General features: G+C 33.3%; 2 protein-coding genes across 2 annotated transcripts; both read right to left on the bottom strand.

Moving 5' to 3' along the window:
- Positions 1-2,615: 2,615 nt before the first annotated feature.
- LOC140803951 (pseudo histidine-containing phosphotransfer protein 6-like) lies at positions 2,616-3,871 on the bottom strand. Its single transcript, XM_073159796.1, has 4 exons — positions 3,604-3,871; positions 3,351-3,484; positions 3,109-3,252; positions 2,616-2,993 (listed from the first exon to the last, which is right to left on the bottom strand). Exons 1-4 carry the CDS (start codon positions 3,670-3,672, stop codon positions 2,837-2,839), a joined length of 504 nt encoding a protein of 167 aa, XP_073015897.1. The 5' UTR covers positions 3,673-3,871; the 3' UTR covers positions 2,616-2,836.
- A 2,553-nt stretch (positions 3,872-6,424) lies between these two features.
- Positions 6,425-17,852, bottom strand: LOC140803454 (palmitoyl-monogalactosyldiacylglycerol delta-7 desaturase, chloroplastic-like). The gene is given in 7 exon segments (XM_073159343.1): positions 6,425-6,790; positions 6,909-6,950; positions 13,539-13,603; positions 16,649-16,789; positions 16,874-17,014; positions 17,090-17,463; positions 17,466-17,852. Coding segments are annotated over 7 exon segments (1,161 nt in total). The 5' UTR covers positions 17,656-17,852; the 3' UTR covers positions 6,425-6,582.
- Between the last annotated feature and the right edge of the window lie 293 nt (positions 17,853-18,145).

Here is an 18,145-nt window from a genome sequence, read left to right as displayed (position 1 = left end):
TGTTAGTTTAAAATCAAGAATTATATTATCATAGCAACATTGTAAGTGTTTTTAGATTTATTAAATTTTTTTTATTTCACCGAAAATATTAGCGACGGAAATTATGAAATAATTGTCGCTAAAATAGCGACGGAATGTATGAAAAAGTCGTCGCTAATTTTAGCGACGGTTTGCTTGCTCCGTCGCTAAATATGTAGACGACAGTATATTAATCTGCCGCTAAATTGTGACGGTTGCGCATAAATCCGTCGCTAATCTTGAAGGCGACTGTTGCGTATAAACCGTAGCAAATTGTAGCTGTAATACAAAAAAAATACCGTAATGGGTAATGGGTACGAGCATTATCAAACCGCACCTAAAATAAACAATAGAAGCAGTTCTTCAACTTGTACCACCGGTTGAAAAAACCGCTTCTATAAGATATAGGGTCGTCAATAAAAGGAGCGATTTTGAAACCGGTGGTACAACTGCTGGAGCGGTTAAAAACCGATCTTAAAATTGAAAAAAAACCGCTCTTGTAAGAGTATTTTTTTGTAGTGAGTGAGTCTCATGTGAGACCGTCTCACGAATCTTAATCTGTGAGACGGGTCAACTCTACCCATATTCACAATAAAAAGTGATACTCTTAGCATAAAAAGTAATACTTTTTCATGGATAAACCAAATAAGAGATCCGTCTCACAGATACGACTCATGAGACCGTCTCACACAAGTTTTTGCCTTGAGGGAAATATAATTTTCGTATTAAATTTATATTTCAAGATTAATTATTCCTTATTGAGATGATCTTGAATATTAAATATGGTTTTGTTTTTCTATATAATGTGATAATTATGATAAGATTTTTGTGATATAACATTTTTATTTAAAAAAAAGTTTGTTTCTAATAAAACTCTTATTTTTCATATTGTGTATGTTTCCTTGTTGATAAACCCTAGGGCTTTAAATAATAGGATTCATCTCATGCAAAAGAACGTGATTTAAACAGCACATACATACTATTGCACATTTGCACGCCATAAGCTTTAGAGAAAATAATCTATAAGGTTGCTGCTGATCAAAGAGTGCTGAAACCATGTATTGCTGTGATTGTTGGAGACATCTGCGGACAACAACTGTGAAGAAGATTTGTTTTTGTTGCTCCAATTTTGACATCGTGTTTTGCTTCCTTATATATTATTTTAATGTGATTCTTTGTTTTAGGAAGCAATTTATTTTCTCAACTTGTTAGGAAATTGGTTTTTTGATTAAAATCGCTAGTGTTGGTTTTTTATTAAACTTCACTACAATAATAAATGGCTATTGTGACATTTTTTTGTAGACACTTTTAATTAAATGTTGTTAAAAATACTTAATAATGACACTTGTAAAAAATTAATAATGTGTAAAATAAAAAAACATATTAGATTAGTTATCATGACACTTTTAATTGATGTCATCTTTTATATGGAGAGAAACAATTACTTTTCCCACATCGTAAAAAATCGTTAAAAACTAAAAAATTTCACTATAAATACGTGTGAGAATATTAGAGTTAGATAAATATTGGAGGAGAGAAAATAATTGTCTCCCTCCATATAAAAAATGACATCAATTAAAAATGTCAGGATAACTAATCTAATATGTTTTTTTATTCTCACATTTATTTTATCTAATTTCCCTCCTCCTATATTTATCCAACCCAAATATTCCCACATTTGTTATTGTCACTATAAATAACATACAACGACACTTTTAGTTGTCATTATAAATGATTTTAACTGACATATAAATTTGTCATTGTTACTATAATAACAAGGCATCTATAAATGTATTTAAATATGAGTTTTCCTGACATTTAAAATTGTCATTATATGAATTATTAGTAACACGTATGAAGTGGTCATTAACATCTTATAATGACATTAAAAAATGTCAGTAAGTTTAAGACGACATTGGAATAGATGACATTTGTTGGAGGTGTCACTAAAACTTAAATGCCACTAAATATTGAATATAATGACATTTATGAATGTCACCATAAGCATTTTTTCTTGTAGTGCTTGTTGGTTTTCTAATGGTTATTTTTACCTTGAGTCACCGCGCAAGTATTTATACTTGTGCAAAATTTATTTCATTCCATCGTATTTACTTAAAATAAATTTGTGTTACAAACTTATATATTCCGCTGCATATTGTCTAAAATGTTACAACATATCACATAACACTTAATTTTGATAAACACAAATTTCTAGTCACATACACTCTTATATGTTTTGCTGTTAAACAAAATACGTCACATATCTCACACATTTCAATAGTGAAACACGACAAATCTTATGTATCTTGTTATTCTTAAATTATTGGTGTTTTTATAATCGAGATATGACAAAATCCAACTAAATTTCAACTTTTCTCGCCTCCGATTAACTGTGCTTTAAATTTTGGATCTCTGATTTCCGGCGATATATATTATATTGATATAGTTTCACACAATAATAGCACGGATTGATATTTATTACACACAACTCTTTCCCAACACAACATTAATGCTTTGATTTGGAGGTTGGGAGCATTTCTGATGTTACAATTCGATTTCCCGTACTTTAATTTCTGGTGAAGAATCTCAAATGCAAACAATAGAAAGGCTACCAATTCAAAGAAATTTATGGCATATCTTTTTTATTAACTCCTGGCGATCTACTAGTGTCACTTTCAACACTTTTTCTTGCTTACATTAGAAGTAACAACTCTCACATATTTGTTTTCGAACGATCAATTGAACATGTTGTAATAAAAACACGAGTTTGTTACTCAGATTAATGTACCCGTGCTAGAGATCATGAGTTAAAAGCTAGTTAAGTTGTAGGATTATTTGGCTGCTGCTGCTGCTGCTGCATGGGGTATCTGATTGCGGATGCCAGGATCCTCTGCTGTTCAATCTGAAACAGTTCATGCAGTTTGCTCTTGAGGTAGCAGTACTCGTGTTCCAAAATCTCCAATGCTCTCAAACACCTGGTGTAGTTTAACATAGGAGAAACCAAATTAGAGCGATGTATTAGTTTTTCATCATACTTGTGATAATCTTTTCTAAATGAGAAGATTTTGGAAGAAGAGGGAAACAACCCACCCGGGCCTGCTATTTTGCTGGGAAATAGCGCGAAAGGCGACGCACACATTTCGAACTCTTTGGGCACCAATGCTGGAACTGCTCCCGATCAGCTGATTCAAGTGGACTCCTACTTTCTTGTAATCCAACAACTCTCTATCCACCCTTAAAACGCAGACACAAACAAAAAAAAAACCATAATTTGCATAAAACCCTCGTTCAAGAAAGAGCTTTTGATCAAATTACGGCAAGGAAATACGTACAGAAGCTGATTTCTGAGGTTTCTCAAGAGTTTCTCGGTCTCGTGAAAGTATATGTTAACCACCTCGGAAACGAAGTTCGGAGACGATTCGTCTTGCAGCTGCAGCAGCTGCAAGAACTGCTCGTCCAACACTCCCTAACATAACATCAAATAAAACACGTACACCCATTTATAAACTCGTGCTTAAAACATTTTGAATACACACACCCACCCAAGAAAGAGTAGATTTAGACGAGTTAATAAGGAAAATGTACCTGGTGGAAGAGTAGATTGAGCAGCCGATTCATATCGGCCCGCAAAAGCTCCTCATTGAGACCCAACATCCACAGAGGTAGACCCGTTTTGTCTGGTTCCTAAATCTCGAATCCCGGCAAGGCTGTTTACACAGAACAAATCGAAGATGAAAGAAAACAGAGTTCACGATTAAATTTTCGTTCTTCTTTTCACCTTTTTCTCGAGGTTTATCAACGGAGGATTTTGGCCTTACTCCGCTTGTTCACGAGATGGTCGTGGGAATGGAATTGAAGGGGCAGTTAAAGAAAGCAATTTAAAGAGTGGCGGTGGATTAGACCACCAAGTAAATGACTTAGTTTATATAATAATTGACTTAATATATATAAATGTTAATGTATTTAGTGATCCGACTTTGTGACATTAATTTAGTTTTACGAGAATACCTTGTTTAAGGATGTGATCGAATCGAGCCGAGCCGAACTCTTGAATGTTTGAGCTTGGTTCGTTTATAATCGAGCCGAGCTCGAGCTTTTTTTAAACGAATATATGCATGGCTCACGAGCTTATTCAAGCCTTTATCGAGCCTAAACAAGTTTAATAAATATAAATTAAATATTTAAATTTTCATTAAATTAATTAAAAAGTAAATTATATATTTAAAAAAAATATATTATTCTTATTAAAATTTTTAAATTTATTATAATAAATAAATTTAATAGATTTTTCTATATATTTCATAAATCAATAAATCAAATATCAAACTATTATTTTTTATCTAAAAGATTACTCATGAACTTACCAACGAATATGTTCACGAGCTAACGAGCCGAATACTGTAAAGCTTGAGTTTGGTTTGTTTATCTTAACGGGCCTCATTAAACGAGCTCAAACAAGCTTTTATCGAATCGAGCTTCGAATAGCTCACAAACGGTTTGGTTTGTTTACATCCCTAACCTTGTTCATTTAGATGAGTAAATTTTTTTCATATAATTTTCTAGTAACTGCAATATCTAATTCATTTAAAAAATTCAAAAATTCATATATTATCTTTACAAATAATATATTTAATATAATTAATTTATCTTTATCTAAATAATATATTAAAAATTATAACAAAATTTTATGAATAAACTCGATACGTTAATAATCACAACTCATGTAAATAATAGTCATTATTTTACACTCGTATCATATATCGTTCACTAGAAATTGCAAAGATTCAAACTTGATCGCGACACTTTATCACACGTTTTAGAATCTTGAATAATGAATATCACCCACACAAGTGGTGAAAATATTCTATATTTTATTATTTATCTTTGCTAAATGAAAAGTTAAAATCTCTCATTCGAATATATTTTTATTTTAATACAAGAACAGAATTTGATTTAATTTAATTTAATTTAAATATCCCTCATTTATTAAATTCACGTTGAAAACGACAGTAGAGAAAGTTACTGCGCGTGGTTGAAATCGAGATGAATGTGGGGAATCTACAAGACCAGAGTTGGTATTTAGTCCTTTCAAAATTAGTGGCAGCTACTTCGGTTCAATTATATATTATTTCGTCCAAAATTTTATGACACAGTCACACGAATCAATTTATTATGAGACATAATTTTTATTTAGGTCATTAATGAAAAAATATTATTTATCATAAATTTCTTCTATCCCTTCTTCTTAATGTTCCCTTGGTGGTAGAATAAGTGAGACGAGCCTTTAAAATTAATAAATTCGAATAGTTGTATAATTAAATTGAGTTTTACTAGTTTATGTGCGGGAAAATTTGAAATTTTTGTTTTATATATTATTTATTTGTGATTTTGATTTTCTATATTGTTGAACTTCAATATCAGTTAGTTATTTTTAAATGTTAGTTTTTTTTTTACGTGATGTTGATGACTTTCGATTGAAAAAATGACTAATTAAATTTGTCAAAAATTGAAATATACAGACCTAAAATCGAAATTCGAAAAATTAAAAAACAAAAATCACAAAGTAATTTTCTCATTTATTCTCAAATTTGAAATAGTCACGTGAGATCTGAGTGAGCTCGATGTGATCAACGTGGATCCGAACAAGCTCTAATTCATTACTAGAGCAAGTTAAAGCTTGACGGTAATTTTTTTAAATGCCTCAACGACAATGGATAATAATTAAATTGATTATATACAAATATTTTAATAATTGAAACTAAAAGTTTCATATTATAAAATTATTAAAAAAAATTGGTGATATATAGAATAGCCACTGAGCTAAGGTTGGCGTGCACTTAGGCAGCAACCTGGCTGCAGGAATGCGCGGCGGTAATGCCTGCCAGTGCCTGACTCCCATCCCTCCCGACAAATGCCTGTGCATGCAGCCATTGCCCATTCCTTCTCTCGTGCACATTGTTGCTCCTAAATTTACTCACCACTCAGACTTTTCCTTCACATTCTTTATATATATATATATATATATATATATATATATATATATATATATATATATATATATATATATATATATATAAAATGCTAGGCCTTTAGCGTCGAAGTTTGAGCACAGGTTTCAGGCGCCTGGTGAAACAAAGGAGTACTGGTAATGATTTTTGACGTTGCGTGAGAATCTATATCAGTTGCTCTTTGCATAAACTCCGAGTCAGCACAACTTACAAAATCTCGTTGATCAAGTAAATTGCGATGAACAACATATGTACAAGAAACTCGTTTGAAAATATATTGATGATGATAATCGAATTGATGATCATTGACCAAATGAAATTTCTTTAACCTTTGTTGTAAGGTGGTTGGATATCGAGTTCAATTTTGTATAATATTTGATACGAGATAAATATTTCATTACATTATGGATGTGCTATATATTAAATTGATATAATGTTAATGAAACGTACGTGCGTAAAAATTTTATTGAGATATTATAACAAATTCTTTAGGAGCTACTAGCAGCACGTAACGAACAAAAAGTCGGTGTATCGAAAAAAGTAGGACGCCATTTGCCTAAGGATGGACAGATTCAAGAGCCGATCTTTGCTTGTGGTTTGTGGTGGGCAACTTGACATCGGAGGCCAACCCAATGGCTTGAAGAAACCGAACCACGTACCAAGTCATATCGATTTGCCACCATTCGAGCCCATGCCTCGCGGAATACTCGAAGGCGTGGTGATTATTATGCCAACCCTCGCCAAACGCAAGCAATGCTACCCACCTAACAAATTCAGAAATGGAGATGATCGATTGTTTCCAAGAATATCAATCCCACAAGCAAAGAAAATAGACAGACTTCATTTCCGGTTCGGACGACTTTAAAGAATAGATAGACTTACCAGTTATTTCGAGAGAGATCACCCGTATTCCAGGCTTGTTTTGAAGAAATCGATTAGATTTCACATCTCAACCCACAATTCTCAAATACTATTCAATTCTCAAGAAATAACATATATATTAATCATAATTGCGGAAGCGTACCGGAATCCATGAGTTTGCAGTCGATTTTCGGTGATGATCTTCAATCTTGCAGTTTTCTTCCAAAAACCAAAGAGTTCTGTTGATGGGAAACAGAACGATACGTTGTTCTGCAAAATTGGGACCATAACCCATTTTATAATTAAAACAAACTTCACTATTTCTAATTTGGTCCCTCAACAAATCAGAAATATCATATATGGTATCCACACTTAAAAATATCATGACATTTAAGTCCTCAAGTCAATTCTTATTCCAAATTAGACCACATAAGTTTATGACTTATTTAATTGATGATATATAAACATTTATAATTACATTTATGGCCCCAAAATTCTAACAATCTCCCACTGGACCATATGTGTAAACTTATAAATGTATTAAACTTAACGAGCTCAAAACTTTTGTCATCACAACAATAAGACTTCTTAAACAATCTCGTCCATTAATTATATCGACATAGGATCAATGCAGTCTTTGTTGTATCTATCACAACTGAACCATCAATGGTCACACATATCAATACAATCAAATGACATAGATCAATCATGAATGTGTGGCATGAAAATTACATGCAAGGTGATCTATTCATGTCAATTTTCAACTGGTCCTTCTTTACCAAAGTGAGATCAAAAACCTTAACTTCAGTTAGACAAAGTGTAAAGTAAACAATGAACTTTATTTCTGATCAGAAAATATCCAAATACATAAGTTTGAACAACAAAACCAAACATAAAATGTATAGTACAAACTCCCACTAGATCTAGACTTCATCAAACTGAATAACACCCATATGAGCAGTGTGCTCATGGAAAACACTGGGTGGCAAACCCTTCGTAAAAGGATCTGCTATCATAGAGTTTGTTCCTATGTGTTCTATCAAAATCTGTCCACTTTGTACTCTTTCTTTCACAACAAGGAACTTGATGTCGATGTGCTTCGATTTTGTCGAGCTCCTATTATTGTTGGAATACAATACAGCTGATCTATTGTCACAAAACAATTTCAATGGTCTTTCAACCTTTTCTAGAATACGCAGCCCAGTGACAAAATTCCTCAACCATATTGCATGATTAGATGCCTCGTAACATGCTATAAATTCAGCCGCCATGGTGGAAGAAGCTGTTAGTGCTTGTTTGGCACTTCTCCAAGAGATAGCTCCGCCAGCCAATAGAAATACATAGCCTGAAGTGGATCTCATGCTATCTTGGCATCCCGCGAAATCGGAGTCCGAATATCCCATGATCTCAAGATTATTCGACCTCTTATATGTGAGCATATAATCACAAGTTCTCTTTAGATATCTCATTACTCTTTTGGTTGCTTTCCAGTGATCCATTCCTGGGTTGCTTAAATATCTGCCCAACACTCCAACAATGTACGCAATATCTGGACGCGTACAAACTTGAGCATACATAAGACTTCCTACAGCCGAAGCATAGGGAATCTTTTGCATTTCTTGAATCTCGAGGCTTCTTTTAGGGCACTGTTTAAGACTAAACTTGTCTCCTTTAGCGACCGGGGTATTACCTGGCTTACAATCTTGCATGCCAAATCTTTTAAGTACCTTATCGATATAGCTCTTTTGCGATAATCCAAGAATACCTTGAGAACGATCTCGATGTATTTGGATTCCTAATACAAAAGAGGCGTTACCAAGATCTTTCATTTCAAAATGTCTAGAGAGAAATTTCTTGGTATCGTTCAACATGCCTATATCGTTTGTGGCAAGCAAAATGTCATCCACATATAAAACCAGAAATATATGTTTACTCCCACTGAACTTATGATACACACAATCATCTACTACATTTACCTCAAAACCAAATGAGATAATTACTTGATGAAACTTGTGGTACCATTGACGAGAAGCTTGCTTTAACCCATAGATGGACTTCTTAAGTTTGCAAACCATATTCTTTGGATTTCCAAATACAAAGTGTTCTGGTTGCACCATATAGATTGTTTCCTCAATGTCTCCATTGAGAAAAGCTGTCTTGACATCCATCTGATGAAGTTCCATATCAAAGTGTGCAACAAGTGCCATGATTGTCCTAAAAGAGTCCTTCGATGAAACTGGAGAGAAGGTCTCTTTAAAGTCAATCCCATATTTTTGAGTATAGCCTTTAGCTACAAGACGTGCTTTGTACCTCTCCACATTACCTTTTGAATCCCGTTTGGTTTTGAAAATCCACTTACAACCAATGGGTTTCACACCTTCTGGTAATGGGACAAGTTCCCAAACTTTATTGTCTTGCATTGACTTATACTCCTCACTCATTGCCTCGGCCCACTTTTGAGAATTTGAATCTTGCATGGCTTGACGAACGTTGATTGGATCATTCTCCGTCATACCATCATTTTCCTCATGTTCTTGGAGTAGCACTATGTAATCATCCGGAATAGCGCTCTTCCTTTCTCTAGTGGACCTCCGTAAAGACACTTGTTCTTCAGACGCTGGTTCTTGAGGTTGTTGAGTTTGTTCGATTGGAACTTGATTGACAATGTCTTGTTGTTCTTGTATCATATCTTGATCAATGACAGGAATACAATCCTGAACATTATCAGTATCAATCATAGGAATATGAACCATTTCCTCTTGAAGAGTATTTGGATCAAATTCCTCCTCGAAGACAAAGTCTGTTATTTTATTCTTCCCCCCAAACTCAATATCCTCAAAAAATACTGCAGTTCCCGTCTCAAATATATTCTTTACTTTGGGATCATAAAATTTATAACCCCTTGATCGCTCAGAATACCCAATAAAGTAGCTACTGACTGTTTTGGAGTCCAGTTTCTTTTCATATGGTCGATATGGTCTAGCCTCAGCTGGACATCCCCAAATATGAAAATGTTTTAGACTTGGCTTTCGCCCTGTCCAAAGTTCATAAGGTGTGTTAATAGCTGCTTTAGTTGGTACTCTATTTAGAATGTAAGTTGTTGTTTTTAATGCTTCTCCCCAGAGTGACGCTGGTAAGGTTGAATGACTGATCATACTTCTTACCATATCCTTAAGAGTCCTATTTCGTCGTTCAGCTACACCATTCATGCTTGGTGAGCCTGGCATGGTGTATTGCGGGACGATTCCATATTCCTCTAGGTATTGAGCAAAAGGTCCTGGACGTTGTTCCCCTGAACCGTCATTTCTACCGTAATATTCACCACCACGATCAGATCTGACTTTCTTAATTCTTTTGTCGAGTTGATTCTCGACTTCAGTCTTAAATGACTTGAAAACGTCCAATGTCTGTGATTTTTCATGGATAAGAAATAAGTATGCATATCTAGAGTAATCATCAATGAATGATACAAAATATTGTTGACCATTCCAAGAAGATGTTGGAAATGGTCCACAAATATCTGTATGTATCAATTCCAATACCTCAGTAGCTCTATATGCACCCTCTTTCTTTCTTTTGGTCTGTTTGCCTTTGATGCATTCGACACAATTGTTTAAGTCTGTAAAATCAATGGAGTTCAAAATTCCATCTGATACAAGTCGTTCAACTCTATTTCTAGAGATGTGCCCTAATCGCTTGTGCCATAATGCACCAGAGTTTTCATTATTAAATTTACGCTTAGTACCACGTGATTCCACATTTAGGGTTTCAATATAAGAAGCATTTGTATCAAGCATATATAGATTGTCATAAATTATAAGTGAACCAGTTCCAACAACATTAGAATTAATAGATAACCTAAACATATTGTTTCCAAATGAACAACAATATCCTAATTTGTCCAAACTAGAAACAGAAATTAAGTTCCGTCTAAACGACGGTACAACAAAAGTATCTATTAAATCCAAATAATAACCAGTACTTAATAACAATCTAAAATGCCCTATTGCTTCCACTTTGACCGACTTGCCATCACCTACATAAATGCATCTTTCAGCATCATTTGGCTTTCGGCAGCTCAGGCAACCCTGCATTGAAACACTTATATTAGTAGTAGCACCGGAATCTAACCACCAAGTGTTTCTTGGTACTGAAGCTAAATTTACTTCAGAACATACCAAACTTGAAAATGTACCTTTCTTTGCACGCCATGCATGGTACTTAGGACAATCTTTCTTGACATGATCATCCTTATCACAGAAGAAACAACCTTTCTTATCCTTATCTTGCTTTTGTTTCTTTGCATATGGACCTTTAACAGCCTCATTCATTCTTTTCTTGCCCTTCTCTTTAGAGGTACTTGCATAATGTGCACTTTCAGTCTTGTCTTGCTTCAATCTCTCTTCCTCTTGAACACAATAAGAAATGAGCTCATTAAGAGACCATTTCTCCTTTTGACAGTTATAACTGATCTTGAACTGACTAAATTGGTTTGGAAGAGAAATCAACACTAAATGAACAAGCATGTCTTCCGACAATTCAAGATTAAGTGCCTTCAACTGCGATGCAAGGTGGGACATTTCCATAATATATTCTCGGATATTTCCCTTGCCTTTATACTTCATGGAAATCAAGTTTTTCAGAATCGTGCTTGTTTCCGCCTTATCGCTTTTGGCAAAGCGCTTCTCAATCTCATCGAGATAATCCTTAGCTTTGGTGACACTGTCGGACACCGCACCTCTAAAAGCCTCAGGTATGCCGCGTTTGATGATCATAAGACTCATGCGGTTAGAGCGATCCCACCTCTCACATATAGACCTCTGTTCAGAAGAACTAGAATCCGTAAGAGCGGCAGGTTGCTCTGTCCTGATCGCAAGATCTAGATCCATGCAGCCAAGAACAATAAGAATGTTCTCCTTCCAATCCTTAAAATTTGTCCCATTAAGGATCGGCACTGAACTTAGATTAGCAGATATAGTAGCAACTTTTGCTGAAAAGAGAACATAAAAATAATAACATAATTAACATGCTCATCTCAAAGAAATTAAAATAAATGGCAAATCCCATCTCAAGATACCTAGTGCAATATCAATATTAAAATCTTTGGACAATAATATTATATGCAAGTGGTACTCTTGTTGCAATAATCAAACATTAACAATATTGTATGACAAACAAGAAACCTATCTTTGGATAGATTTATTATTTTCACAAAAATAAACAACTAAAACCTTATAATTGTTACATGTTTATTATCACAAGCAAATGAATCATTTTGTCAAGTATAAATCTTCCTTTGGGTCGATTAACACTCATATAAATATACTCATTTGCACTTTAAAAAAAAACTTAAAAATATATCTTAATACTTCAAATAAAAATTAAATTACAATTATAGTAAATCACTTTGGTGACATATAATTGAAACCTAATTTATTTGAAAAAATTAAATATCAAAGAACCATGATATTCAACCGAACAAAAGTTTAATCAAATACCATGAAATATTACACAAATAATTAAGCAATATATTTTAAACCATTTGTGATAAATAAGGGCGGTTATCACAAAACCGTAATCAGAAAATTTGGAATTGAAGTCAAACAATCAAACCAATGATTTTCCAACCGACACACCGATTCAATTTCATTTTGAAGGAAAACAAAATTTTTTGATCACAAAATCGTGTCAATAACCGATTTAATTTCACAAGAATTTTTTATTTATTTTTGTTCTCACCGAAACCCATTAATCATGATAAGATCTTTAATGCAAAAATTTAGAACATGAAATACTCTTAACGAAATGGATTGATTGGACCGAAAAATCAAAACTCATGAAATTGTGGGAACAAAACAATATTGATTGGACCGAAAACTCAAAAAATTTAAATCATGAAATGGGGGAAACAAAACAGGTTATCATTTCCAAAATATATATATATATATATATATACCAGAAGAGTACCGATTCGAACATAACATTTGGAAGGAAAACAAAAAACCAATTTTGTTATCACTAATCATGCCATTAACCGATAATCATGAATATATCCAAAAGTTTGAATAAATTTCAACCATACTTGTCATTCGACCGACGATGCAGAAATTCAATTTCGAAAACAAAAAATATGAACATTCCCGAATTCGTAAAAATTAATCGAACTATTTCTTAAGAATTTGAAATAGATGGCTCTGATACCAATTGAAGAAATCGATTAGATTTCACATCTCAACCCACAATTCTCAAATACTATTCAATTCTCAAGAAATAACATATATATTAATCATAATTGCGGAAGCGTACCGGAATCCATGAGTTTGCAGTCGATTTTCGGTGATGATCTTCAATCTTGCAGTTTTCTTCCAAAAACCAAAGAGTTCTGTTGATGGGAAACAGAACGATACGTTGTTCTGCAAAATTGGGACCATAACCCATTTTATAATTAAAACAAACTTCACTATTTCTAATTTGGTCCCTCAACAAATCAGAAATATCATATATGGTATCCACACTTAAAAATATCATGACATTTAAGTCCTCAAGTCAATTCTTATTCCAAATTAGACCACATAAGTTTATGACTTATTTAATTGATGATATATAAACATTTATAATTACATTTATGGCCCCAAAATTCTAACAAGTTTTCCCCAAACATGGCAAGCCGAATTCACCAGCCAAGTGATGTGGTACACCCATACGATTCTCACACCCTGCCATACGAGAAATACCATAATGACATTTTTTAAAATTCGTATATATATTAAGGTTGCGATTACTTTTTTCTATGATTATATCAATGATCCTATGAATATCATATTACTTATTTTTTTTATGGCCTGTACTAAAACTTGATGATTTAACACAAATATAAAGAGTAATAAATAATTATTTTTAACTCTACTTTTTCCTACCGAAACAATTACATAAGTATATTTAAATCCGGAGAAATGATACGTGAAAAACCCATTTTAAAAAATTATAAAACATGAATAAAAATAAAATAATTTAATATATATATTTCATTTGATTTTATCTAGAATATTTTTATTCAATTTATTAATTTTTTTTTAAAAAAAATTTATAATATTTAAACGAATTAAAATAACTTACATGTAGTAAAATAATAATAATTTAAATTTTCAATAAAAATCACAATCTCAATTTTATAAATACAAACAAAAAATAAGATTGTTTATTGATAGAATCGTAATAATTTATATACATGTTGTCATATTTCTCATCATTTCCACTTCCTACATGGTTAATCGATAAACTTTTGTATTATTTGGTTGAAGGAAGAATTTTTGTGTTCATAAGATAAATATGGGCTAAAAAATATGATTTTATATTACAATTAAAATTGTCCATATGAAGCTTGTGGAGGACTTGAAGCAAAAAAATTCCAGGAGTGGACTTTCCACAAGGCGTGATCACGCCTTGTGACTACTCTTCAGCTGCAGACACAACTAAGTCCAAATTTCGAAAACTGTAAAGATAATATCATATTTTCTTATTGAGAGAAATAAAGATAAGACAGAGTTTTATTTAATAAAAACTCTATCATATCTTTGGTAGTGTTCTGTGTACATTAGGTTTTTCTTAATTTTGGTAGACTTTTCTGCTTAACCCAATAAGCACTGCATGTACAAAAGAAGGAGGCACACAACTGACAAAATAGAATTCTCTCTTTTCCATCCACCTCGTCAACGTTAAGAACACGAATAAGACAATAGAATTTGTCATCTTCTCTCCACAACTCTAGGCTCAGTTAGTTTTTTTCCTTCAATGGATATTTTTACTATTTCAATTTATTACTGTGTGGCTTTTTGCACGTCAATTTAATATTCTTGTTTGTTTAAGTATTTGTTGGTTTATGATTCATTTATATGAAAATTATATGTCGGTTAATCTAACAATTTAATTCGATATATAATTTTTACTAATATCCATGAATTCAATGATCTGTAATTGTCATAATGATCGGTACCTAAGTACCACTAGATTATATGTGTTGTGCTATCATAACGTATTTAGTCTAAATAAATCGACGAAACTAAATTTATCAATTGCAGGTATCTCGGTTGTTAGATTTTATAATTAATTGCTTTCACAAAACATAAATATTATTTTTAATTAATATGAAACGCTGTCGTGCCCAGTTAGTTATTAATAATTTTTGACTTGATGATGTGTTTAGTCTATTAAATCAGGAAAACAAAAGGATTTCAGCGGTTATCCGTATAATTCTAAGGTTAATTACTTGTAACTACATGAATAAATAATATGTTAGTCGATGAACAATGATACATTGAAAAGTGAAAACCTCATTGAATTAGAATTTGGTAATTTAATTCTCGTTTGGATTTATTATTTTTTATTGCCTTCTAATTTAGTTTTAATATTTAATTTTGTTCTGTTATTTATTTGTCCTCGAAAGAAATCATCTACCATTCCCTATGGATTCGACATACTCACCATTACACTCATTTTACTTAGAGAGTAGGAATTTAAGTTTGTGGTTCAACAATAGCACACCATTTATTATAAACAAATGATAAAATTGTAACTCCTAAATTTAATCATAATTTCAATCACAAAATTGATAAATCAAAGTAGTATATTATTACTTATCCATCATGATTTTACTTCCTATAAGATTAGTTTAATAGTCATAGTATGATTTATCTACATATAATCGCATCTCACTAAGTAAACACAACATTCATTATAGCAATAAAGTTAATGATGTAAACGAACTAAGCCGTTCGCGAGTTACTCGAAGCTCGACTCAGTAAAAAATTCGTTCAAGATCGTTCGTTAAGCTTATCAAGCTAAGCTCGAGATTCACGATGTTCGGCTCTTAAGCGCACGAGCCTGTTTGCGAGCTCAAGCTCGAGCTCAACTAGTTTTTTGAGTTAGCTTGTTGGCCATGAGCTTTTGTGTCACATTGCTATTTTAGTGAAATGTAACATATTGAAATGCTATAAATTAGAACCATACTCCTTAATTACTCATATCTAATTAGTTGACTTTTTAGCTAAAGATGTCCGACGAGCTATAAAACGATTTTGGTTAACAAACTCAAAAATGAACTTTCTAATGAGCTCGAAAACGAGTTCGTCTCACGAGCCGAGCTTGAGCCATATTCGTTAAAAATGATAAACGAGTTATTAGCGAGCTGAGCTCAAGCTATTCACGAGCTTAGTAATTTCCAAACGAGTCGAACTCAAACCTATATAAATTCTAAACGAACCGAGATCGAGCTAGATAATATTAGATTTGCCACGTTTATATCCCTAGATAAAATTTTCTTAATTGAGAGAGAAGGGGATCTCAGTTTCACAAAATCCACTAGGCCCCACTTTGCAATTTTTGACCCTTTCAAGAACTACTAGTTCTGGCCTCTAGTACTTGAAATTATAGGCTCAAAAAAGTTAAATGGTCCAGCTTCCCAACAAGTACACTATCACACCCACCATGAAACCCATGTTAGTATTGATTGCCCCACTTATCCAAAAAAATGAACGGTATATCCACAATCTCAACTGGGATGAGCCGATAATGGTAACTCATATAACACCAAAATCTCTCAATTTTATGTCAAGTACTTGATTAAAGAATCAATTTTAACAAAAACTCTTCCCAAACTCCAAAAACAATTAGTGTCATTTAGAACACATTTGAAACTCCACAGTAAGAAACTCCGCCCCCGACCACCCCATTTGACAAAATATAGTAATTAGAGTGCCACTTACCATTCCCCACACGATGTAAGGGAACCCTCCGAGGGCATATAGTAGAGCCCCAAGAGCCACCGGATGAACAACATAAGTTCTTTGAAGAAACTTGTAAAAGGGTTGTTTTTCCAAATCACCAACATTGTTGGGATTCCCACACTGCAAAAATATACCATTACCATTAGCACTTGCAAATTTTTGGACATGTTTGTTTATATTCAAACAAGTGGAATACTAAAATACCCTTTCAGTTATACTGTTGGTGTCGAAAAGCCAGCTCATGTGACTGAACCAGAATCCTTCGAGGGGGCTGTGAGGGTCTTTCTCTGTGTCACAGAACTGGTGGTGGTACCTATGTGTGCTCACCCAGTCAATTGGATTTCCCTACAAAAACCAAAGCGCAAATCTTTATGCGAAATCATGGTTTTGTTGTTAACTGTACCAGGCAAAAAATCCAACCTGAAGGGCTTGAACACCACAGTATGCGAAGAAGTATTCCAGCCATTTGGGAAGCTTGAAACTCCGGTGAGAAAGATTTCTGTGGAAAGAAAGAGTGATGCCCAAAAGGCCGGAGATGACATACAATCCCACGGCAACGGAAAATGCTCCCCAATTGAATGTGAATGGAGCGGCGATACACAACAAATGCATAGCCACAACCACCCCAACCGTGGCCACATCACAAAAATTCCACTTTCTGCCCCAATAAATGTTATTCCTCCTCTTCACGACAACATCAGAGAGCAAAATCCTCCCAAAGCTGGAGTCTTTTTCATTTCCCCGAACTGGAATTGATGCTGCACTGAAGATTGTCCACACCCTTCTGTTGTTTCCCTTTTTCTTGTAAATACACCGTGAATTAGAGAATAGTTTGTGTTTCTTATGGTTGTAGCGTGATGCAGCGAATCTTGATGCTTTTGTGTGATTGTTTGGGAATTGGGCTTGGCTTGTTTGATGCTATGGTGGAAAAGGGGGCCAAAAGGGAAGAGTTTTGCCTTAGGCGGCGGTGATGCGATGAGAGCCATTTTTCTTGGCTTGTTTTTCCGTTTTTTTGTGTTGGTACTTTATACACTAAAATTTCGTGGGATTTTTTGATTTTTTTTTTCTTGGAAATTCATGTGGTGGATTTGATGTTTGCCAAACCTTTTATGGACTGAAAAAAGACAATTAAAATTTCAATGGGAGTTGAGTTAATAAGGCGGTTGCTTCTCCGAATAATAATGATAATCTATACTATTATATTAAGTATGAGGCCCTAATAATAACTGTTTTATGAGGACACCAACTTATACTTTTTTTTTTTATATATTTACTATTTTATTATAGTTGAGCCCCTAATAATAACCGTTTTATAAGGACACCAACTTTATTTCCTATTTTACCCTTTTCTCATTTTTTATATTATATTTTTTCTTAACAAATAATATTATATTCACCGTCATAAAGAAACTGATCACGTGAAAAATAATATTATTTCTTCTCCAAACTAGCCACCGTGAAAAATAAACTCTCTTC

The sequence above is a fragment of the Primulina eburnea genome, chromosome 10, assembly GCF_022965805.1.
Source record: "Primulina eburnea isolate SZY01 chromosome 10, ASM2296580v1, whole genome shotgun sequence".
NCBI classification, from domain to species: Eukaryota; Viridiplantae; Streptophyta; class Magnoliopsida; order Lamiales; family Gesneriaceae; genus Primulina; species Primulina eburnea.
This window is presented reverse-complemented; position numbering and strand designations above follow the sequence as displayed.